This window comes from Bicyclus anynana, chromosome 19 (assembly GCF_947172395.1).
Source record: "Bicyclus anynana chromosome 19, ilBicAnyn1.1, whole genome shotgun sequence".
Lineage (NCBI taxonomy): Eukaryota > Metazoa > Arthropoda > Insecta > Lepidoptera > Nymphalidae > Bicyclus > Bicyclus anynana.
The window spans coordinates 3,066,679-3,082,269 of NC_069101.1; the positions used below are offsets into that span (position 1 = coordinate 3,066,679).

Sequence of the window (15,591 nt, forward strand, 5' to 3'; positions counted from 1 at the left end):
TAACTGAGTTGAATACCTAAACTACCTATAGGTAGTAATGTATTCACTAACAAAAAAAAAGTTAAAATAATTTATGAAAATGTATTTTTTTTTAATTTGTTTAAATGATTTGCGATTTCAGAATTCAGTCTCTACTTTCATTAGCCAAACTCTACCTAATATATTATATTCTATGACCTAACTACAATATAGGTAGGTACTATTAAAATCTAATATTTTCTGCAGGCTTCTCTCATTCATGTCTTTCATATAGGTAGGTAAGAAAAAATAAGTAAAAATTATTCAAATGAATTTTATTTTAAGTTATATTCAGATAAATCTAAATTTAAAAATAAAATCATCTTTAATTTGTGCCTACAGAACAATTATTTCATTTTCATAAGAGTATGTAAGTATGGAACTATAGATATAAAATGGCAGTTATACTCATAGGTTAATACAGAAAAAGCAGTATGTAGTTATTAAATTTTATCTAGGTACTCAGTACCTACTCATAATCATAATATGAGAGTTAATATAAAACCATCAATCACATTAATAAATATGAATAAAAAAATCATCTGTATGAATATAATTGCACATAATGTTACCCTATAGGTTAATTGTATTTTTAAGTAAATATTTTATTACTCATACTAATTTACCTTATTAACCAATGATATCTCTAAGCATTATAAATGCAATGCACCATTGCTTATTTTATTTAAGTCCTTGTAGAATATAAAAAGTATTACTTTTAATTGCTTTGATGACCTAGTGATCTCCATGTTTGGCTATATCAGAAGGTCTAGAGTTCAACCATGAAAACAATTCTCAGTAGAATCTTGGAGGAGACTTTTTTTCGTTTACAAAATTATAGACGTGTAATATGTAGACCTGCCAGTCATTACTATTCATAGATATTATTGTTACAAACAAAAAACATAATATCCCTAAACAGGTAAACACATAACGTGTACATAACCTATAGGTACATTATAGGCATTGTGGTTCTCACAAGCGAAATCTCTGATGCCTATCACAAGCCTATCACAATTAAAGTCATGGTGATATTAGACATATATATGTATTATATATCCTATAATTATGTATTAAATATACATAATGCAACTTTGTAACAGACATGGGTCAAATCACAAAACATAGATCACATTCCTTGAGTAATAATTAGTTATTATTAAATTATTGCTTCAATATTGCTATGACTAAATTAATTATTATAATTTATAATGACTTAAAGTACTCTTTGCATAGTAAATGCACTAATTTGAGTACATGACATAACTTTAGACCTCAATTTTAATTTGTTATAAAAAAAATTGTTATAAGTTATAACAACCATTACAACAACCTCACAGAATTACAGCATAATCAGTAGAAAATGTATTTTTACATTTAAAAAATAAAAAAAAAACAAATTGCTCACATATGCTAGCACTTTAAAGTGCATAATTTATTCTCTATGCCTTTACTATCTGACAGTTACATTTTTTAGCTGTTTTTACACTTTATCTTACACTTTAATAGTAAAATTGTAGTTCTATATGAGTTTTTTATTTAATTCTCCTATCAGAAACTATTTAATTTCTACAAAATTAAACATATTTCATGTTCTTTTCTAAGCTATAAGCATAAAACTTTGTGTTTTGTCAATATCTTTAAACAAAGCCAATATTGCAACCTCTAGAATTTGAGATTGCTAGATTGCTACTTGAATATTATTTTTTGCTACAAGCTAGCTTGAAAATGTTCAATTTTATATTAAATATGGTTGTACAGAGTTATTGCTTTTTGTAAAAGAACAATTTTTAGTTTAACAATGTTTTAACACCTGATTGACCTTACAAAGCCTACTTTTCTGCTTTAACAAAGCAAAAAGCTTATGCTTACGACAACAAAGCTTAATGTGGGTATCATATTTAGAATCCCACTATTTATACTTCAACCCCTACCTTTAAGGTGAAAATACTTATTGTCACTAAAATTAACGACAGTTAGTTCAATCACCAAGAACAGCCATTGCCATCTCTTTAGATATATTATCTGACATGCTATTCTGATTTTCCACTTCTCTTTCATCACCTGACCACCAACTTTCATCTTCATCGTGAATGAAACATAGAAATAGATCATCTTCATATGTCGGGAAGTAATATTCAGGCTGGTCCCACTTCTCCTTCTTCAAAATCCAGTGTTTCATTTCTTTTAAGTGTTTTTCCAAATTATTTGAGGCGTCAAACTTCGTTTCACACGCTAAACATTGTTTTAAATGTATCAGCCTTCGAATGTAGTTCACAATTTTGATTTTATGGTAAAAGTTCAATCCTGTTGTTGCTTTGGAAAAGGAGAATTCATGTTTTTTCTCCATATGGTCTAGTATGTTTTCGTATTCCACATCTGTATGTTCACATAACAAGCATGTTATTAAAGGACCATTTTCTTCAGTCCATTCTGACCATTCTGGGTCACTATCGATGTTGGAATCCGGTTCATATTCCTCTTCCCTTACTTTAATATTATACATTTTTGAACTACTCGACATATTGTACGGTTTTTGCTTATTGACAGGATGCTTATCACCAATATAATTAACTAAAAAGAACTTATCATACTCCTTGTTGACAGGATTAATTCTTTTATGGCCTTTCTTTCGCATGTGCTCTTTTAAAATTGTCCGATCTTTAAACAGACCTTCACAGAAAATGCACTGTAATTTATCTAATTTTGAGCTTATCAAATCTATTAAGTCATCAATAAATATTAAATTGTCAGGTTTGGCTATATGGAAGTTGTGTTTTTCGTACAAATGTTTTAAGTAGCTAGCTCTGGTATCATTTGATACAAATCTACAAAACAGACACTCCTTAGAATATTCTTTGTCTTCTCTTTCAAATGCATGCCTTTCTAGTAATGTTTCTAATTTACTTTGACGTAGATTCAATCGGAGTTCCTTTTCCTCAGGTAAAACATCGCTCAGTAAAAAGTATTCTTCGTTTTTTGACTTTGTTCCATCTGGTTTGTTGTCAAGGAGCATTGTGGTGCAGAAGAAAGGAAGATTTTGATCTGAAAGCATAAACAATATTTTTGTGTAATCCTGATCTCTCTCTCTCTCTCTCTCTGATCTATATAGGAGTGGATAGAGCTTACCAATGCGAGATGATGGACTTTAAGTGATTTGACAGTAATTATAATGTGATAAGATAACAATATCTGAGACTGATAGCATAACCTGCACTCTGAGGCATAGGGATTTTTTTCTATTAAGTAGAATATTGTAGCCATGTAGTTTAAATAATATTATATAAACAATATTACCCTATCCTACTATGTGAAATGCTTACACTAGGAGTATATAGAACAAGGACAATGTGGACCTGTGGACCTTGTTTCTCCCAATTGTAACATCTGCTACATAGAAATAATCACTATACTATGTGCGCTGTAGCATGGTGCTGGTGACAGTTGCCTATATGATGTTCATATGTATTATGTACTACTATCGTAAATTGTGGCAAATTTTCAAGAGTGAAACGAACTGTCACCCCACACCATGCTACAGCGCACAAACTGTAAGTAATAATAACTAACCTTTAAATCTCAACTTCCAGTACTTCATGTAACCTGGTAAATCTGCTATCTGGTTGGCGTCACCAATAACCAGACGGTGTTCCATGAACAAGTGCGTCAGGAACTGCTTCTCTGATGCCGGTAATACGTAAACTTCGTCACACAAAACACAGGGACACTCGTTTGGTGTGTCCGTCTTAAATATCGATGGGTTCTCACTCTTTTGGTGCAATGTTAATGGTCCGAAGAACTGTTTTTCGTTTGTAGCCATTTTGTTATGAATAGAACTAGATTACTCTACTTACAAATAATATATAGAGTTAAAAGACGTGAGGTTTTCATTAATTAAATTAAATAAAGATTTGTGATTTATCAATTTATGATTTTTATTAACAGCTAAGAGGCAAATTGACATATGACTTTGACAATGACAATTGACATCTAGTGTGACACTGACAGCTGACAATACAAAAGTGACAAGTTGGCAAAATGTTTTTTTAATAGCTGACATTACAGCTCTGGAAGTTAGCTCTATAGATATTGCCCACTCCACATTTTTGTGCGAATCACACGCGAATCTGCGAACACACCGTGAAAAACCAAAAAGGTTTCAGGTAGTTCGCGATTTCGCGATATTCTTTTATTTCAATTTGGCTTAATTTACAAGCACTTTCGAAAGGTCAGGTATAAGTATAAGATAATGGTGATAATAATTAGTCGAAAACTTAAAATTAAATTTACGAGGTTATCACATGCGCCTTGGTCCGTGAAGAGCTCACAACTAACTTTAACAGCCAGGTTTTTCTTTCGTGTTTTTTTTTCGTGTTCGTGCCATTTAGCAATTTTTGTTGGATTATAGTCCGCACTTTAAACCACCGGTGTGAAGCAACCGCAAAATGCTCGCTTGACAGGGCTGTGCGATTTTAAATATATAACATTGGTATAAAGTACATCATATTATGTAAATAATAGGATTTTAAGTAAGAAATAAGAGATTTTTGTACACTGAAGTTCGGAATTCAAGGTTCAAATAAATTTTATTTTGAAATAATTTTAAATCAGTCATATTTTGTTTTTATTTTTTAGATCTAAGCTTACTTAAGCTATTTACTAAACAAAACTAAAAATGTTATCTACGTGTACCGGGCCTAATACTGCTTGCATAGAGATCAATCTACGGCTGAGCTTTGGAGTTAGTGTCAAAGCATTATGAACTTGCGTCAAATCGGAAAGATAAAAAGCTAGATTACATGGGTGCCACATGAACTAAGTGGAACTAAGCGACCAATAGCAAGACTTTAGGAAGTATATAGCATGTACGAGTTTGTCACTACTTATTTATTAATTGGCAAACGAATAATATGTTAGGTACCAAATAAGATAGGCTTCATTTATTTAACCACAAGGGATTAATATTGTAGAAATTAAAATTTTGAACACTGTTTAAATAATAAACGAGAAAAGTGCAATTTTAAATATTTATTGTATTTTAAAATTCTATATCTTTATAAATACACTCTGCATAAAAATAGTAGGAACTTACATTCTGTTCAACTAAATGCCACAAGTAACTTATTTCCGAAATAAGCATAAAATTAGAGGGATTATTGGGCAACGCAATCGCACTCACTGCTTTACCTTTAATAGAAGACAGCTGTTATAACCCGATAAGTATAGGTAATTCGAGGTAATTCTAAAAATTTTATTAATTCTGGAAAGGAAGGTGGAAATTGATAAAAAAGAAACAAAAAAGGAAAATTTGATTTTACGATTACGGATAGGTTATGTTAGGTTAGGTTGAGTTATTGAGAACAGTCTTTCACATAAAATAATGTTGTATGTACGTAAATCTACATACTAAAAAAAGCGTTGCGCAAAAAGCCCTTAATAGTTATATAAAACAACATTTTAAAAATATAGGTACCTAGTAATAAGTTATTATAAGAAATGCCTCTACATTTACGTAATTATCTATTAAAATAAACAATAAAATATCAACGAACTACGTTTACAGTACTTAATTTTAAATTCATAAATTCCGTCACATCACACTTGCTTTTTCAAAAACTTACTCTAATTCTGTGTTTATTTTATTTACAAAAATAATCTAGTTTATCTGGTACACAAGCCATATTAATATTATTAACTATTAACTATTATAATTATAAGGTTAGGGTGGGTAATTCCGGCAATTATACCCAAGTAATACATATGTATTACTTGGTTGATGATCAAATAAGAAATTGTTAAATTTAGTGAAAGATGTTTAATGGCGACTTGACTGAATAGGTAGGAACTTTTTAGTTTTTCAACAGGCGGTTCTGCCTTGAAGACGGAATTAGCCAGCCTGACCTTAACTAAGAAATATTAATTATTATTTTCACAGTAGTCACCTAAACAGAATAAAACTAAAATGTAACTAATACTGATTTCCTATTACAATTAGGGGTCGATGTCTGCTAAACTTAACTACCACAACTTATTTAAGTACCTAAGGTATATAAAAATAACGGTAGGTACCTTTACTTTGGACCACTCGGACACGAATTTCCTTTTAATGGATTGAATTATAACAATGAAAGTAATTAAATAACTTTATTGAAGAAAATAGAAAGAAATATATATTATACAAATATTCAAATGAAAAAGTTCAGCAGTTTAACTGTTATAATATGATCGAAAAGAAAATTCGTCCCAATTTTTAATGTCTTAATATTTTTTGTGGCAGCTAACTATTTATTAATGTCTTCGAAACGCTGTGTTGTTAAGACTTAAAATGCTAAAACAACTTAAAATATCTTATTAACGTTCTAAAATCTGTATGATTATAATATTTTTGAAATGAAAACATTTTACAGTGGATACCTCTGGTGTGAGGGAATTTTGTGGCCCGTGGGGAATTCATTGGGTAGAGCCCTGACAAATTGTCATGTTGAATCCATATATGATTATCTCATGCGATAAGTTTCCATACAATTCTGGCTCCATTATTTTAACAGTCTAGTAATACTCAAATGCGAGTGTCAAAGATGAGTTACCCTCTACCGTAAATGTTTACACTACTAAGTTAACCTTAAGGCAAACTAGGCACGTGCTTAGTTGCGCAAGGATTCTAAGGAGATGCGTGTGTGGTATTAAATATATTTAAGAAAATTACAAAAATATATTCCTACGGCCGATCATAGAACCTCCTCGTCCGAAACTCGAACAATTTATTTCGCGTTAGTATACACTAGGACGAGAAGAGTTTAGGAGGTAAACATTTACTTTTTAGGGGTAAAACTCCCAGCGTTTATCGTACTGAGCATACTTAGCTAGATTTAGAACTTGTATAGCTCTAGCTAATTATCTCCTAGTTAAGTTAGATACTGTTACTCGCATTTAATAAACTGCCTGTGTAACTTAGCCTTCAAAGTTTTTCTATTACATTTTTATTGTGTTAATCAAGAGCGTGTGATGCCCAGATCTTTCCTTATTTTATAAATGCAGTAAGTTCATTGTCCTGTGGACGCTTTAGGGCCAACAAAAAAAAAATAGTCCTTGCAAACAGCTATCTCCGAAAGCCACCATGGTCCAAATTTCATAGTTGCTTATCGTAATTGAAAAAAAAGCTTTTTTAAAATTGCGAAGGTCTGTCTATCACAGGCTCTTAATTTATTTGTATTTAAATAATAAATACAGCACTCAATAAAATGATTACTCTTCTTTACATGATGCATTAGTTTCTACGTAAATGATGTTGTATGGCACTGAGCTTCCTTTTGAGGCAGCGGTCACTTGCACGGCGTATTTTCTGCCAGGCTTCAAGTTGGATACTTTCTGAACGATCACCCTTGACCTGAAATTGATATAGCTAGTTTAAAGCAATGTCAAATTTGTTTTAAATATGACTAATATCGCCGTTCCCCTTTAGTCAGTATATAATTGAATGACGCAGGACTCCTCACTTCTCCTCTGGTTTTCTTTTTAGGTTCGACCTATTGATACTCTTTAGTTAATGGTTATTTATTATTATATAGTTTTTTTTTTATTAGGTACTTACGGAGGTCGTTGCAAGTGACTTGTGCATGGCGCTCTAGCGAGAGATCTCTTGGATAAGGCACATATGAAATTATCATTATTTACTATTTCTCGTATGACAATGCAATATCTGAAACAAAATTCTTATATTATTACACCTTCTACTTTAATGTCAAGGGGTTGAAGGGATCTGGTTAAAAATTAGCAAAGAGATTTAATCTGTTATTCCCACACGATTGGGATCTACTTAGGATATACCACCTATAGATAGTATAGGATCACGATACTAGATAATAATAAATACACACAAAACAATAAGCGAAATTGTTTTTTTATTTTAAAATTTTTAAATGAAATAATATAGATATCTGAGGAATGTGTCTAATAAGATAGTAGAAACATTTCTCAAATGTTAAACGATCCTTCTAACAACGAAGAACAACTACTCTAAAATGTTTCAAACGAAAACCAAAGTTGTCCTACTCTTCTTGTATCACCACATACATACTCGTAATATAGAAAACGCCAAAGTTGACTGTATCACGAAAAAAATCCAAAGAAACAAACCTGATAACATCAGTAGCATTATGGGTGGCTGGGAAAAATGCTATGTCCACGGAATTGCACGATCTTTTCGGTCTCAATTCTCGTACTATGCCGCCATCTTCGGGTAACTCCGGCGCGCTGACGCCCCATCGTGTTGTCGATGCTGTGAGCTGGAAAAAAATAAAATTATTTTAAAAATTTCATGTCAGAGATCTGCAAACATATCCCTGATAGACACGAATATCCCTCTTGATAGAAATTAATTTTGGCCTAGGGGATTGGATTCAAAAACTATAATAACTCACGTTAATAAATAGTAATTAAGCAAATAAAATGTAAGTAACCCATTTTCTCAATGCAGACTTTTAAGAAGTGTAAGTACTCGTATATAGATATGTCTAATTAATTCTATTCGTCATCGTCATCATCATCATCATATCAGCCGATGGAAGTCTGCTGCAGGACATAGGCCTTTTGTAGGGACTTCCAAACGCCTGCATCTAGCGAATCCCTGCGACTCGCATGATGTCGTCAGTCTACTTGGTGAGGGGTCGATCAACACTGCGCTTTCTAGTGCGGGGTCGCTATTCCAACATCTTGGGACCCCAACGTCCATCGGCTGTTTGAACTATGTGGCCCGTCCATTGCCACTTCAGCTTCGCGACTCGTTGAGCTATGTCGGTGAATTTATTGTAAATTGGTCCATTGAAGTAAATTTATGAGCATCTAATTGCGGAGTTTCTCCTACTAACTTTAAGGTCGACAATAGACACACGTCACGTACCTACCTACCTACTTAATAGTATTAGCGATTAACTCTTTGTCAAAGGGTCTGTCTGGAAAGTCAGACGCGAGCAAACGCCCGAAACTAGTGAAACATTAAACTCATTAATTGAATAAGCCGTGTTCGAAGTAGGTACTAAGACTACTTGGACGATTTTGACATTCAGCTTTATCTTTGATTCAGGAAACGTGTAAGAGTCAATTAGATGTCTTCGTGACTTGCTTATTGCTTGCTGACCCTTGAAACCAACACAACAATTTCCCTGAACGTGCCTATAGTTTTTTTTATTGAATGAGAAGCTAGCCCTTGACTAGATTTCACTGATGGACGCGGGCTAACTTGGAAAAGGTATAAGTTTACTCTACTCATAGGTACCTCTGACGGTTTTTACACGGCATCGTACCGGAACCAGTGATGTGCCTATATATTTCATCATGAGCGATTGCCAACTTAGACCAGCTTGAAAATACTAGTTTACCTCGAGGGGGCTGACCCCGAATTTTTATTTAAGCAATTGCTTTGGGTATCCCGTCTAGGGGGCACCAGAGACGACCGAGAAAAAAAACGAGCACACCAAAGTTAAAGCAATTTCAAAATCTACGCATTTTAATTTGACCTTGATTGATACAAAATCTATCTAAAGTAACGTTATTTTAATTAGTTCTTTGTAGTAGTATCCTTAAATTAGGGGGGCCTACAGGGGAAGATTGTTTAGGGCATCAAGGTTGCTTGAACCAGCATTGACCGGAACTCTTAATCACTAGCCACGGCCCATGCCTTCTTCTAATAAATAGAATATAAAAAGAAATAGTTTCAAGAACACTGCAATATTAACGACTTCTAGTAATAGTTATGGTTTTGTTATGAATATGATGACCGTTGTAACTTCACTTCAACACAACATAGTGCCTAGTGGGAGTTTTCAATATTTTCATACTGATACTATCGCGTTAACGTTAACGTGAATTTATATGGAATTAAAATAGTTATGAGGTAGTGCCACTAGATGGCGCTGTTTCAATTCCTTAGAAATTCGCGTTTACGTTAACGCGATCGTTACAGTATCAAACTGCCTCTAGGTCCTCAGTAGACCGTATGCGTATCACGACTTTCTTTCTTTAGATCTCCAGACAAGAGAAAGACAATTATTATAGACTGTCACAATTGGTCGACAATATTGTCTCTTTCTCTTCACAAGGTAAATATGTCATTGTCGCATGTTATGCCTACTGAGTTCTGTATAAGTATATCCCAAATTTCTGTTAGTATTCCCTTTTTAATTTCTTAACACCTACACGAATATTTTTAGGGTATTGTTAAAACACCCACTTACCTCAACAGTAACTGCTTGATCTCTATACCACTTGTTAGGCAGAAGTCGTATCACATATCTTATTTTTGATTCTTCAGAGCTCGAGTCAAATTGTACCGATCCCTCATCGCTAGTCTCTTGTATTGAGGAGCTTGTTACAGGTGCTGGTATGAAGAATTTACGATGTGGTTCTGAAAAGAGATTTTAATTTAACTGTCGTATATTTAGATAATGACTTTGTAAGGTCCCTTGTCCTTACTGTAATAGCAGAAAATTACTGCTTCATCACTACACTATTATGGCCTGCACCGGACGTCCGATCCCCCCCAACGGCAATGACAGAGTGGCTCGTTACCCCTCCACTCCGAGTAGATATGAGACAGTGAATATAGGTATGTAAATATTTAGTAGATACAAACACTACAGACTTATTTTGATATTCTTGGCGAATTGTAATCGGAAATGGTAGAGTTATCTCCTGACTCGGTTTCGAAAATTATGTAGAGTTTTTTGTCGGGTCTGGAAAGCTTTTGAGTTCGTTAGTTTTTGCGGAGATTGATTAACAATTCTATCGTCTATGATGAACTTCCATAAAGTAACGTATGATTATTTAAAATTAATTAATATTATTTAAAAAAATTGTTGAATATCTTAGATAACGAGAGCCTGTGATAAGTGATAACCAGCCAATCCTCCTGTTTTATAAGGTGTAAGTTTGTCACATCATGGCACCTCCTCATAGGTAATTAATAAACCTATGGTAGGCAAACATGGAGTTTGAAATATACAGGGTGCTCGGGAGTATATCCCATAACTTCAAGGTGTTGACGAGTCTACTTACAGAAGCCGAATTGCATAACTAATATTCTTTAAAATAAAATAAAAAATCATAAAAATTATACATACATCCATGTAACACACGCCTTTATAGATAAAGACGTGTGTTACATGGATAGTCGAAATTACATTGCATTTAAAAATACATAACACTTGGGAACGTCAGAATTATAAGGATGCGTATATAAGACACATTTTAAACTATATTTACAACAGAAATATTATTTATCCCGAAAATATGAATTTTAGAACACATGTTCCGTGAACATTACTATTTAATATTTTGTAAAGAATATAACCCCAGAGGTATGGGAATTACTTCCGAGCACCCTGTGTAGAGGGAACATTGGTGGTTGTACGAATAAGAAAAAAGATTCGCGTATTGTAATTCTCGAAAAATAAAACTTCTTAAAAAAACCTTAAACTCACCGATATTTTTTGCTAAATACAATCGTTTGCCTTTTACAGAAACATCTATGTCTACGGAGCCGCTGCAAGTTGATACAGCGAGCCATAGACCGCCTCCACTACCAACTACCGTCTGTAAAAAAACGCAAACTAATAATTATTACGGCAAATAACTCTAAATAGATTCAATAGATATTGTAAAGTGTATTCCAAATAAGTATGAGAAAATATATCATAATATTATGATAAAGAATTATTCAATGCCATAAACGGGAAAGATATTGAAAACAATGTGAGAGATCAATCATTTTATGAATAGGAATCAATACAATCTGATAATAACGGTCCCAGAAAGTGGGTCACTTTAACGGATATTAGATTTTTTGTACGCAGCGATGCATTTTGCGATAGAAATCTTAATTTCTCCTTTACCTTCAAGTAATATACGCTTTTTCCCTTTATGTCGGCTTTCAGTGAGACGTTTTCTCTCAGTTTCTTTGCAGTTGAGGTTCTGGGTCGTACACTGCCCGTCGCTAGTAACGATCCAACTCGCCGGTCTCTAGCGACGCCGAATACACTAACGAAGTATGTCTGGAAAGATGATATCTGTCGGTATTTAAAAAGTTTTAAAAAACTTTTCTATATGATAATATTTAATTACAAGTTAGATACATAAGCGCTTGTCGGATTTTCTGAGCACTGCGCAATTGCATATACCACCTAAAACTAGCTCAAACCATAAAACAATAAAAGAAAGGATTCCGGGTATAAAATAATAAAAGGAAGTCGCTTTATTTATATCACCATAATAAGACACGATTCTAAGATAGCTACTCCAGTGTATTAATTATAAGTAAACTCTGAAACCGCAAATTCCTCAGAATATGTTGTAAAACAATTAATTTAACAAGTGGAGTGTCGGGTGAGTGATATAATAGCAGGAAGGCTTTTGTTCTACGTTACCGCTTGTATTCTTAATATCACAAATCAATTATCATTTCTTCAAAAATAATATCTAGAAACGTTGGTTTTGCAAAAAAACAAAGACTAATGAAACTTATTTTTGAAAAGAGTAATTGTTAGCTTACCCTGCTAGGATCTAAATTCTCTATCAAATGATGTGTTCTCTCTCCCACACAAGCTATTACTGGATCTTCATTGGATACTCTGGTACTGCGTCCTGTTTATGAAAAATCAAATTTATATATCGCATCTTCATCTATAAATCTTAGCATAGACATTAAGACATGTGATGCGATTGAAAGTATATTTTCAGAAGAATGATAAAACTGCAAAGAAGTCTGCAAGAGGAGAAAGGGGTATAAATCGCAATCGTCACTAAATACTTAGGTACTCGTAATACCATTCGAGTTGTATCAAGTTTCTAATAAATAATTAAGCTTGTTGATATTGTTTTGTTCAAATAAGGAAACTTAGAATTGTTTAATCTTCGACGTTAATTATTTCGTTGAAAGTAAACGCAATAATCCGACCCTTTGCCGATCTCAAGGATCAGTTTGATGACTCTTTTGTTAAAGTTATTAATTATATTATTTATGTTCTAAGTTGTTTATATCTACTAAGTACATTTCATACTTATATAGTATAAAAAAGACTTAATGGTTTATCTTAACATCATTAAAAATAGCATGAATTGGAATATTTTTTGTTGCTTAATTTTGATAGATTCAAACTATGTAGGGAAAGCTGAAAAATGCTAAATCATCGATATTGGTAACGCTCAATTTAAAGGTTAGCAGTTTACGTGGTTAAAAAAATAATAAAAAGCAAAATAAATGATTAAGTTTGTAATATAGTGTAAGGAGTTAAATATAATATTTATGTTAAAAATGTCAGTAATAGAATACTTAAGATAGATAATAATTTTAACTGTAATACTGTCCGAATAAAAGGCTTTTATTATTATTATTACCTATTTAGTTTATGTGGTTAGCTAGATATAATTATTTATCGATTTATATCTAATAAAGGAAATATAAATTTTATTTCAGGTAGTCAAGTATAATTTTGACCAATTATTATTACTCGACATAGGTACATGTTATACTTAGGAAAAAATTCGAGTTACATCAAGTCTTACCAAATTTCTTTCTTCTGTAGACGCTTTTGAAATTTCCGTCGTAGATATTAAAACTGTCCATGTCTCCATCTATTTGATTACTGTTAGGTACATTGTTTTGGTCAGATTGATTGTGTTTCCTACGAGCTCTTTCGTTGGATCTATCCTCAGCAGAGTTGGATCTGTTTGGTTTGTCACATCTGTTTGATCTAACGTCGTGTTGGGCTGCACATAGTGATGTGTAGTTCTTTCTGTGTGATGCGACCACGCAGTATGTTGTCTCTTGCGGATCTATTGGGCTGAAATAAATTAAATTTAATACTTAATGTTATCGCCACGTTGCAACGACTTGCGGTACGGACGGCTTCAGTGTGCTCGTAGCCAATAATACATTGTAATCTTTGCTCGTAGCGTTCGAGCCGTCCACATCTCTTGTTGTGTAATTCTTTATGGGTTACTTGGGGTAGGCGGGGAGAGTGACTTGAGTGGAAAAGGGGAGTGTTAGATATCTGTCAAAGGCGCCTTTAACCCTACACACATCGTTCACTAGTACGTGACTCCACTCTAGGTCATTCTCTGCCATTCTAGGTTCTTATTTTGGTTACAGTTTGATTTGTTAATTAAGTTGTCCTGACGAGTATTGTGAATCATAACCTTTGTTTGACATTAGTTTTCTTAAATTTGTAATCACTTTTGAGTCCTTTAATATGAATTTGACTGAGAGTTACATATTTGTTCCTTTTGCCGTGAAAACCCTTGGGCTATGGAATAGCAGTACCAAATTTTCTCCGAATCATTTCACCGCGGCTAGTTGTCTCGACATAAGGGCTCATCTTTTGCGCAAAGGATCAGCCTGGCTGTCCAGCGCGGAAATGCAGCCATTACCTATTCTTGCCACCACTTCAAGTAGGACCGGCCCGTCCATACAGCGAAAGGAGCAGTCGCTCCAGGCGCCAAATCCTATAGAGCGCCTAAATGATAATCCTAGTCAACCGTAGATGGTAATGCGCCTGATTTTCAATTAGTCACCCCAGAGTATGATCAAGATCTTTGCGTTCCTTTCTTACTTTACACTCATAATTTGGTATAGGTATTAAATTACACTCATAATTTACACTCATAATTTGGTAAAGGTATGCATATTATTAGGAGCAAACAGGAGAGGCGCCATAATTGGATCTCGCTCCATTTTAAATTTACTTCAGGCCGACGCTGACTCCACGTTGGCATGTATACTATAGTTATTAGGATAAGTTACTCGTAGCTTAAATTCTATATTGTATTCTTTCTCAAAATGAAAAAAAAATCTTAATTCAAAGGGCAGTTCTGGTCAATTATCCTCTAGGGACTGTATCGGCAGAAGGCTATGTTGTAGCAAGCCTTATTAAGACAACGCCGCGTAAGCAAATTTATGTTCCACGTCCGCCGTCGACGTTTAATGCACGCTATTGACGATCAATTTTTCTCACGTTTCTGCAGCACCCATGACTATAACTGATCGTGGATTAGTCACTGCGAATCAGGCGATGCCTCTCCGTTCGCCCAAAATCCTACTAAGGAGCCTGCGGCACTTACGCAATCATTAAATAAATAAAATAAAAATAAAAGTGTTGTTGTAACCCTAAAGACTATAGACACCTATTATAACTATCGACAGAACCCTTTAATACGCGCAGCCCGATACGCGCTTGGCCGGTTTTTCCTTTGATCTCAAACACGTATAATTACTGATTGATTAGCTATTGAAACGCTTTTTAAACGTTATAAAAAGTACCATCGCCTAGTGCAGTAAGAAGTAGGTGAAGTGTTTTTAAAAACCCATTCAATTTCCTATAAAGGCAAGGTGGCTTTATAGACACTAAGAATTTTAATGCTTACGGCTTCCAGGAATGAGTTGAATATACATATAGTAGTGGTTACTATAAAATTTAGCTTTTTATATAGGTACAGTAAGTCAATACAGACAGACAGAAAGACAGAAAGACAATACAGATAGACAGTCAGACAGACAGACAGAAAGACAGACTAATATCAGGA

General features: G+C 33.6%; 2 protein-coding genes across 6 annotated transcripts in view; both read right to left on the reverse strand.

The window, feature by feature from the left end:
- Nucleotides 1-277: 277 nt before the first annotated feature.
- On the reverse strand, nt 278-3,979 carry LOC112057215 (zinc finger protein 277). Its single transcript, XM_024097705.2, has 2 exons — nt 3,589-3,979; nt 278-3,063 (listed from the first exon to the last, which is right to left on the reverse strand). Exons 1-2 carry the CDS (start codon nt 3,836-3,838, stop codon nt 2,000-2,002), a joined length of 1,314 nt encoding a protein of 437 aa, XP_023953473.2. The 5' UTR covers nt 3,839-3,979; the 3' UTR covers nt 278-1,999.
- Nucleotides 3,980-5,031: 1,052 nt separating this feature from the next.
- LOC112048036 (uncharacterized) overlaps nt 5,032-15,591 on the reverse strand; it is a 52,080-nt gene continuing 41,520 nt past the window's right edge. For all 5 annotated transcript variants that reach the window (XM_052887358.1, XM_052887361.1, XM_024085384.2 and 2 more), the window contains 8 exons: nt 13,576-13,853; nt 12,563-12,654; nt 11,907-12,065; nt 11,496-11,607; nt 10,251-10,420; nt 8,155-8,303; nt 7,610-7,717; nt 5,032-7,405 (listed from right to left, as the gene is read on the reverse strand). In XM_052887358.1, coding sequence (XP_052743318.1) covers nt 7,264-7,405; nt 7,610-7,717; nt 8,155-8,303; nt 10,251-10,420; nt 11,496-11,607; nt 11,907-12,065; nt 12,563-12,654; nt 13,576-13,853 — 1,210 coding nt within the window. In that variant the 3' untranslated portion in view covers nt 5,032-7,263. The remainder of the gene's footprint in view (nt 7,406-7,609; nt 7,718-8,154; nt 8,304-10,250; nt 10,421-11,495; nt 11,608-11,906; nt 12,066-12,562; nt 12,655-13,575; nt 13,854-15,591) is intronic.

What these genes read in the sequence shown, in the direction of transcription:
- LOC112057215 (XM_024097705.2), bottom strand. Translation starts at nt 3,838, where the DNA reads ATGGCTACAAACGAAAAACAGTTCTTCGGACCATTAACATTGCACCAA. An exon ending in CTGGAAGTTGAGATTTAAAG is followed by an intron (nt 3,064 to 3,588) that starts GTTAGTTATTAT and finishes TTATGCTTTCAG; the next exon opens with ATCAAAATCTTCCTTTCTTC.